This window comes from Mobula hypostoma, chromosome 24, assembly GCF_963921235.1.
Source record: "Mobula hypostoma chromosome 24, sMobHyp1.1, whole genome shotgun sequence".
Classification (NCBI taxonomy): Eukaryota; Metazoa; Chordata; class Chondrichthyes; order Myliobatiformes; family Myliobatidae; genus Mobula; species Mobula hypostoma.
The window spans coordinates 26,439,580-26,449,341 of NC_086120.1; the positions used below are offsets into that span (position 1 = coordinate 26,439,580).

At 46.1% G+C, this 9,762-nt stretch overlaps 1 protein-coding gene across 1 annotated transcript; it reads right to left on the bottom strand.

Moving 5' to 3' along the window:
- Positions 1-3,021: 3,021 nt before the first annotated feature.
- On the bottom strand, positions 3,022-8,450 carry sac3d1 (SAC3 domain containing 1). Its single transcript, XM_063032712.1, has 2 exons — positions 7,824-8,450; positions 3,022-4,337 (listed from the first exon to the last, which is right to left on the bottom strand). The coding sequence occupies exons 1-2, from the start codon at positions 8,362-8,364 to the stop codon at positions 3,859-3,861; spliced, it is 1,020 nt and encodes a 339-aa protein (XP_062888782.1). The 5' UTR covers positions 8,365-8,450; the 3' UTR covers positions 3,022-3,858.
- Between the last annotated feature and the right edge of the window lie 1,312 nt (positions 8,451-9,762).

The window sequence follows — 9,762 nt, forward strand, 5'->3', positions numbered from 1 at the left end:
TTAGTAACCATTAATGAGAATATTCTGATGTATTCAATGGTTATTCAGTGTAACTTCTACAACAATCATTAAGCAATTTGATTATCTACCAAGAGCATTAGATTACTAGTCCATAATTTAACCACAACTCTGATTCCTTGCTCAGTATAAAGCCAAACCAAGATGCCCCAGTCATAGGTCCTGAGAACATCCATCTAATATGTAATTTAATCAATTTCTTCCAAGAAACTGGTTTATCATTTATCTTCTTCTCCCTAAATATGAGGTTATTGACTAGATGAACTTGAAACCATTTTTAGAACTCAAGTTGCATCAAGAGGTCGTTGGTGGGGTGGGACGGTAGCATAGTGGTTAGAATAACACTGTTACAGACCCTGGTTCAATTCCTGTCATTCTCTGTAAGGAGTTTGTATGTTCTCCCCGTGGCCACACGGGTTTCCTCCGGGTTCCTCCCACTTTCCAAAGATATACACATTACTAGGTTAATTGGGCGATGTGGTCTCATTGGGATAGAAAAGCCTGTTGCCATGCTGTATCTCTAAATCTGCATTGGGGTGCAGAGGGATTTTGTTACCTGGATTTAAATTCTGTAATAGTTAAAAGCGAAATGACTGCAGCTGCTGGAAATCAGCAATTAAAAGATATTGTTGGAAACACTCTGCAAGACACACAGCACTTGTGGAGCTGGAGAATATCCTGGAATGCTGGTTCAGCTTGTCTCTCTATTTCCTGCATTGTCTGTTCATAATTCTATTTCTGTACATTCTCACATTTTGGACCAATTAGACTCAGTCAGAATTAGAAAGTAGTAACAGTGTTGTGAGGGCAGGGTGTTCGATGTACTCTACATGCATTTTATCAGAGCTTTTGAAAGGATCACAAAGGTAAAAGCTCTTAGGATTCCAGAGAATGGCAAACTGGATCTAAAATCAGGACACTAAAAGTGATTTAACAGGTGATTTTGTGAATGGAATGCACACACCACTGAGCTTCTCCAGGGTGGAGTACTGAATCCCTCAGCTTTAGTAACGTACTGGATTTAGATCTGCTGGGGGCACAATAAAGAAGTTTGTAGGTGACATAAAAATTGGTCAGATGGGTAGGTGTGGACAGTCTGATTCCCCTGGACAAAAAAAACAGCCTTCTGGATAAACTTAATCCAGAAGAGTGAAATAATTCATTGGGGAGACGCAACATGGAATATATAATAAATGGGAGAATATTAAATAGTGTAGAGGAACTGGGGGAATCAAAAACAGGTTTATTATCGTTGACGTGTTGTGAAATTTGTTGTTTTGCAGCAGCAGTACAGTACAATTCATAAACAATTACCGTAAGTTAGAATGATAAAAAATAAGTCGTGTAAAAAAAAGAACAATACAGTGAGGTCATGTTCATGGACTGTTCAGAAATCTGACCACAGAGAAGGGGAAAGTATATTCTCAAAATATTGAGTGTGTATCTTCAGGCTCCTGTACTCCTCTCTGATTGCAGTAATGAGAAAAGGATCCGTCCTGGATGGTGAAATGTCTTTACTGATGGATGCCGCCTTGTTGAGACATTGCCTTTTGAAGGCATCCTCGATGGTGGTCACGATGGAACTTGCTTAGCTTACAACCCTATAGAGTTTTTATTCTGATCCTGTGCACTGGAGCCTCCATACCAGGCTGTCATGCAGCCAGCCAGAATGCTCTCCATGGCGCATCGGTAGAAACTTGCACGTGTCTTTGGTGACATAGCAAATCTCCTCAAACTCCAAGTGAAATATAGCTGCTGCCGTGCCTACCTCATAATTGCATTAATGTTGGGCCCGGATAGATCCTCAGAGATGCTGACACCCAGAAACCTGAAGCTGTTCACCCTTTCCATTGCAGACCTTGATGAGGACTAGTACAGTATGTTGTTCTCCCGTCTTCCCCTTCCAAAAATCCACAATCAACTCTTTGCTCTTACTGACATTGAGTGTTCTTAATGAGAACCCTAGGGTTTATGCGTCCATATCTTTAAAATTAGCAGGACAGGTCAATAACATAACTGAAAAAGAAACTTTTTATTAGCAAGGAGGAGATGCTGGAACTGCATACAACACGAAGCTTTACTTCGGCATATGCCATTACAGAAAATTGCAATGGAGAGTTTGTAGTGGAGATTTATGAAGATGTCGCCAGGACAGAAACAATGCGGCTTTGTTGGAAAGAGGCGGAGTGACTTTCCGTGCAACAGTGATGGCCAAGGTATTGAAAATTAATAAGAGCCTAGGCATAGTGAATAGAAAGGATCTATTTTCAATAGCAGAGGGGTCTAAAAGCAAGAGCCATAGATTTAAAGTAATTGGTGTGTTGAGAGGGGAGATCCTTTCATTCAGAGCGTGGTATGAGATTGACAGTCACTGCCTAAAAAGGTGGGATAGGCAGAAAAGAAACTTGAACAGTACCATGATATGGCCTGCAGAGGGGTACGGGCGTAGTGTCTAAAGATGGTTATGCTGAATCAGCTCTTTTTGAACAACACGTTTACTATGTTGCACCTGGCAGCCTACAGTAGAAATTTTCTATGATTCTAGTCTATGAAAAGTTAGTGTATTTTACAGATTTCAACAAGGACTGCACCAGTAAAGTACATCATTGGCTTTCGAATATTCAACTGACCCTGGGATGTAAGAGTTTTTCATTTAGGAGAAAGAGCACAGGATCAGGGTCTTTGGCTCATCAAATCTATGCAAACCATCAGGCATCTATTGTTGCATTAACCCTAACCTAATCCATTTTATTCACCACACATTCCCATAAACTAGCCCTACTACACTGATTCTCCCATTCACCTACACATGAGGGATAACCTATTGACACCAGTTAACCTACCAACCCACACATTTTCAGAACGCAGGAGAAAAATCTCAGCACCCAAACGAAACCCAAGCAATTGCAAGGAGATGTAAACTCCACACAACACTGGAGATCAGAATTTTACCTGGGCTGCTTCAGCTGTGAGGCAGTAGATCTACCAGTGTCCCACACATTTATATTTTTCACTAGCTGTCTTCTCCAGGTCAGGTTTCAAGCGACACCTCATCAAGCAGAGGAGTTGGTTTTCACCATTAACATCACAGAGTACAGCAAAGGAAACAAATGTTAACTGAAAATACTTTTAATCTACAATTCCTTATAAACAAAAGGATGACACAAAATTTATGACACAGAAAGCTCAGAGAGAGGAAGATAGAGAGTGGCTTGGGGAGAGATAAGGCAGTACACATATAGCAACCAGCTCCCTTCTCAAGGGAGATGCAAACTCAGATAATGGTTCCAAGTCAATAAAAGTCCACATCCCACAAAAGCAAGTAAACATCCGGCACTGCAAGAGAAAAAGGCAAGTTCTATTTCCGCCAGCATCATACACTCCAAGAACAGATATGAAAGAGTTTGGATGAGCAGTCAAATACCCCCAGCAAGGGTCAACTTGAGTCAGACATGGAGGACAGCTCACTATGTATTGTCCCGTCAAACATCTCCCAAACAGGACTGGACAGAAACTAAAGTTCCACCTAAAATGTGCCTTCAAACACCCCAGCAGACGGATAGCACAAATTAGACTCAGACCAAGTTTCCTTAGAGAGGGCATCCCCTTGGTCTCGTCAGTCTGGGTTTAGATTAGGTTATGAGAACACTCAGTCCTCTTTTATTGTCATTTAGGAATGCATACATGCATTAAGAAATGATACAATGTTTAGCACAGTTCATCTGATTGTAATGTCCTCCCTTACCACACCCATCATAGCGACAGAGTGGATGAAAGTAGGTAAGAACCCTCCCTGTCTAGGGCTGGTCGAAAGGCCAGCAGGTGACGAGCCCTGCTTACTCAGAGCTCAGTCACTGTCACTCTGTGGCCTTGGATAATGCTTGACCTTGTCCTGTTTCCTTGCTTTCTGGTTACCAGCTCCAGCTCAATGAGTCCAGGATTAGTGTCAGGGTCCCTGTAGCTGCTCTTCTGGAAACAGACCCAGTCACCCGTCACCTGCTGACCATGTTGTTGGCAGAGGTCAGCGGCGATGTCCTGAGAGTCCACGGCCAGCAGCTCCACCAGAGTCCAGAGAGGGTAGCGACAGTTGCGGCAACTATAACCGTGGCTAAATGCACAAAGCAGTCGGTGTCGGAGCATCGAGATGTGTCGATAGATGGCACAGCTCTCCAGGAAGGGCAGGCGACGCACCACGCGCAGGCAGCGCACGTAGTTCCCCTCGGCCAAGGCGTGGTTAATGGAAAACGCCAACTTCATCTCAGGCGAGTCTTGGATGCGGACAGGCAACTGCAAGGCACGATGCAAAGCTTTATCCGATCCTGGGGACGCAAGACAGAGTCTGTGCACACTGTGCCAGAGGGGCTCTAGGCTCACATCTCTACCAACAACCCCTCCCTACCCCACTCCTCCCCTCCCAATTGCTTCCTTCCTCTCCACCCCCTCCCCAGGGAGTCTGGGCTCACATCTCACCCACTGACCCTTCCTCTCAATCCCTCCACAAGTCCGCTTCTACTCACCCTACCATGTCTTTGACCTGAAATGTTAACTGTTTCTCTCTCCATAGATGCTGCCCGACCTGCTGAGTGTTTCCTGAATTTTCTGGATTTATTTTAGATTTCTGAAATGTTTTATTTCATTTTCCATTCTCCCTTCCTCACCACACCCCCATGACTCACATCTGAAATAACCCCCATCTACATTCCTTGCACACACACCCCCCCCGCACCAATCCCCTACTACCCCTCCTCATACTGTCGACCCCACCCCCTCCCTCTCCACAACTCCCACCAACCTGCATGCTGTTTATCACACCCCCACCCATCTCCCCTCCCTGCCCTCCTTTCTACATACACATCCCTCCTCCCCTACAACCACTCACCCACCTGCCCACTCCCTCCCCTCAACACAGACTGTAGGAGCATTGCATTTTTGCTAAAGGGGAACATCACGGCAGTAGAGAGAGAGATGAAATTATTGAAGGATCATCCAGTGAGGCTTTATGATGGAGCTGAGAAATGAGAAGGGGCTGGTCACTTGGGGTTATTGCATGGGCCGCAATTAGTTAATGGGAATTCAAAAAACAAACATGCAGGGAGATTGTGCAGATGGGCTTGTCATAGTAGGGGATTTTAAATTTCCTACCATAGGCTGGGACTGCTATTAAGTTCAGGGCATAGATGGGTGGAATGTAAGTGTGCTCTGGAAAGTTTCCCCAGGCAATATGCACTGAATTGCCATTTTATTAGGTATACCTGTACATGCGGCTCATTAATGCAAAAATCTAATCAGCCAATCTTATTTATTTATTTAACAATACGGCACAGAATTGGCCCTTTGAGCCACCGATCCCAGCAGCCCCAATTAACCCTAACCTAATCGTGCGACAATTTACAATGATCAATTAATCTACCTGGTATGTCTCTGGACTGTTGGAGGAAACCAGAGCACCAGGGAGAACCCACACATTTCACAGGGAGGACGTAGTCTCCCTACAGAATCGTGTTGGAATTGAACTCAGCAATGCCCTGAGCTGTAATAGCGTCATGCTAACCGCTACACTACCGTGACAGCAACTCAACGCATGGTCTAGAGGTTCAGAGGTTCAGATGTTCAGACCACACATCAGAACGGAGAACAAATGCGATCTAAGTGACTTTGACCGTGACATGACTGTTGGTGTCAGACGGGGTGGTTTGTGCATCTCACAAACTGCTGAACTCCCGGGATTTTCACGCACAACAGTCTCTTAAGAGTTTACAGAGAATGGTGCAAAAATTTTAAAAAATCACCCAGTGAGCAGCAGTTCTGTGGGCAAAAATGCCCTGTTATTGAGAGGTCAGAGGAGAATGGCCAGACAGGTTCAAGTTGAGAGAAAGGTGACGCTAACTCAAATAACCATGCTTTCCAGCATTGGTGTGTAGAAGAGCATTGCTGAACTCACACTATATCAAACCTGAACATAAACGGGCTACAGCAGCAGAAGACCACAAACATATACCCAGAGGCCACTTATTACGCACAGAAGGAACCTAATAAAATGGCCACCGAGTTTATAGAGGCTCCCACCAGGGAGAGGGCAAAGCTTGGATAATAGGGTGGGGCAAATGATTGAGATGACCAATGAGGGATTATTGATCAGTTTTAAAGTAGCTATGGAAAGACCAGATACATAAGAGCAGAATTATACCATTAAGCTATGAAAGGGACAGAACTCTTTCACATGTTCAGGTCTAAACTGGGACAAGAGGAATTTGGAAGGTATGAGAAAGTAGCTTGCCAAGGTTGATTGGAGCAGCATGTTTGTGGGCAAAGAGACCACAGGCAAGTGGAAGCTTTTTAAAAGTGAGAAAGTGAGAACTCAAGGCCTGCATGTTCCTCTTAAGAGTGAAGGGCCACAAGCAAGGAACCCTGGATCATACAAGATACCGAAGCCCTGGCCAGGATAAAGGAGGCAAGGGTCAGGTACGGGCAGCTGGGATCAAGCAAATCCGTGAAGAAGAATAGGGGTTGCAGGAGTAAACTCAAAAGGGAAATCAGGAGAGCAAAAAGGGGGCATGAGACAGCTTTGGCAAAGAAGACTACAAGAATCCAAAGAGATTTTATAAGTATATTTAGAGAAAAAGTTACCAGAAAGAGAATGGGACCCTCAAAAAAACACAGGACATCCATGTGTGCAATGACACAAGATGGCAAGGTCTTCAATGTATATTTCTCCTCTGTTTTTACCCTGGAGAAAAGATGTGAAGATTTGGGAATTAGAGAAAGTTAATGGGCATTGGGCATAGACCACATTACAGCAGAGGAGTTGCTGACATCTTAACACATAGGAAGATCGACAGAGATTTGCAGCTGTATAGGACCCTGGTCAGACCCTACTTGGGGGTACTGTGCTCAATTCTGGTCGCCTCACTATAGGTAGGATGTGGAAACCATAGAAAGGGTGCAGAAGAGATTTACAAGAATGTTGCCTGGATTGGGGAGCCTTATGAGAATAGGTTGGGTGAGCTCCGCCTTTTTTCCTTGGAGCGACGGAGGATGAGAGGTGACCTGATAGAAGTGTATAAGATGATGAGAGGCATTGATCATATGGATAGTCAGAGGGTTTTTCCCAGGGCTGAAATGGCTAGCACGAGAGGGCACAGTTTTAAGGTGTTTGGAAGTAGGTACAGAGGAGATATCAAGGCTAAGTTTCTTTTACACAGAGAGTGGTGAGTGTGTGGAATGGGCTGCCAGCAACGGTGGTGGAGGCAGATACGATAGGGTCTTTTAAGAGACTCCTGGACAGGTATATGGAGCTCAGAAAAAATAGAGGGCTATGGGTAACCCTAGGTAATTTCTCAAGTAAGGACATGTTCGACACAGCTTCGTGGGCTGAAGGGCCTGTATTGTGCTGTAGGCTTTCTATGCTATAGGGAAGACGCTATTAAACTGGAAAAAGTGCAGAAAAGATTTACAAGGATGCTGCTAGGACAGGAGAGCTTTGGCAGGCTAAAACCTTTTTCCTGGAGCATAGGAGACTGAGAGGTGATCCAGCAGAGGTATATGAAATCAGTGCTTTCATCACTTTCAGTTAGGATGAAAGTTCTGTCTTTTTCCTAGTGTTTATTAGTGTCCTAGGTAAACTAATAACTTTTAAAAGACAGTTGACAGGTACACCGATACGAAAGGTTTAGGTTATGAACCAATCGCGGGTAAATGTGCTTGAATAGGCATCTTGGTCGGCATCAAGGGGATGGGCTGAAGGGCCTGTTCTGTGCTGTCTCTAGACCACCACCACCACCCCCACCACTCTTCCCTCCACGTACCCAGGTCGTACAGCAGTGCTAGGGCCTCGAACTCCGCCTGGTTTTTATGCTCGCCCTCGCTGTACGTGGCGAGTAGGCGGCTGAAGCACTCGCGCACCTGGGCATCGATGGAGCCGGGTTCCCTAGGCCGCGGGTGGTAGGACGGCGGGCGGCCGAGCCACAGCGGGCCGGTGAGCAGGAAGCGGAGACTCTGCTCGAGGATGGCGGCGGCCGCGTCTCCCCCGAGCCGCTGGGCGGCCAGGTCCTGGCGGACGCTGCGAAGCCGGTCCATCACGAAGTCGTGGACCACGGGCCAGGGCTCGGGCTCGGGGCCGAGCTCGGCCCGCGGCACCACCTTCTCCATTAGGTGCCTCACCGTCTGCAGCAGCACGGCGAGCGGCCGCAGCTCCGCCGGGGCCACCGCCTCGCAACCCGCCGCCGGCCGCCTCCACTCCTTCACCGCTGCACCCGTCACCAGCTCCAGCCGGTGCAGCCGACCCTGCTTCTGGCGCTCGGACCGCTCCCGCTCCGGGCACATCCCGAGGCAGCGAGCAGGCCTCATCGTATCCGAGCAAGGTCTCGGGTTGGGCGGTGAGGGTATTCCCTGCGCTGGACACGGGTTGGTTCCCTACGAAGCTTCAGGCTTCAGCGCAAACCCAAGGCCCATTGCCCGTTCCCGCCCCCCAGTGGCGATGGCGGGAAGGACAGCTCTGAGCCCCCTCAATCCTAATGCCCACCTAAATCCCCATTTCCCACTCCCTCAATCTTCATTCCCATTCAATCCCTATTGCCCACTCCCTCAATCTTCATTCCCATTGCCCCTCCCTCTATTCCAATTTCCATTACCCTCTCCCTCAATTCTCATTTTTATGTTAATTCCCATCGCTCCTCCCTCCATTCCATTTCCATCCCAATTCTCATTGCCTGCTCCCTCAGTTCCCAATCCTATTTCATTTCTCATTTCCCCCTCCTGGAATACTTATTCCTACTTCTCTCCAATCCCCCTCAATCCCCATTGCCATCTCAATCCCCTGTGGGTCCCTTCCTCAATCACCCATCGACTGCCCAGTACTTCCTTAATCCCACTATACTCACTCCTTTAATCTCTCACCATTCCCTCAATTATCTCATTACTTCATTATCGAATTCTTTTCTCACTATTTCCCCTTGCATTGATTTTCCCCCAATCGGGTAATCTTTCATAGTGAGAATTCTCCATCTCCCCCTATTTCACATTTTCATTTACACTTTTCCTAAATATTGCAGGGGATTCATGGGAGCGATTAGGAAACCAAGGCACCTGGCCCATGTATCAGAATATGCAGTAAACAAATTATCGAATTTGTGGGGTTTGAGAGATGTCCAAATCGACGGATGTAGGAGACACTCCTCGAACTTGAGACCCGGACAGTTTGGGATCACCAGTTGAGAGAAATTAAATTCAGAGAGCTTTAGATTGAAATTGACAAAATTCTTGGGTTAGAAGAGATTACAGATTTAGAGAGAGATTGAAGCGATGGGGTCTGTAACCTACGTAAATTTTGCAAACTCTATTACGGTTCTTTTGAACGGGAAAGTTCCGCATTCAGTACCTGTGCCGAAAGTACACACCCCTTTTACAGATCATTTTTACTTCGTTTATAGAAATTCTCTGACCTGCCAATTCCCCAACTTTCAGATTTTATTCCTTCAAGGTTTATTGATAGTCGGCATTAGAAACCATGAGTGTTAACCATAGAATCAGGAGACGTAGAGTCAGTATGGATAGAACTGAGAAATTCTAAGGGTAGAAAAACCCTAATGGGAGTTATCTACAGGGCCCCAAACAGTAGTCTGGATGTAGGATGTAAGTTGAATCAAGAGTTAAAATTGGCATGTCGCAAAGGTAATGCTACAGTTGTTATGGGGGATTTCAACATGCAGGTAGACTGGAGGAATCAGGTTGGTACTGAACCCCAAG

Coding starts and splice junctions, on each gene's coding strand:
- sac3d1 (XM_063032712.1), bottom strand. CDS start 8,364: ATGAGGCCTGCTCGCTGCCTCGGGATGTGCCCGGAGCGGGAGCGGTCC. Junction 4,338..7,823: donor AGCACTGCTGTACGACCTGG/GTACGTGGAGGG, acceptor TTGCGTCCCCAG/GATCGGATAAAGCTTTGCAT.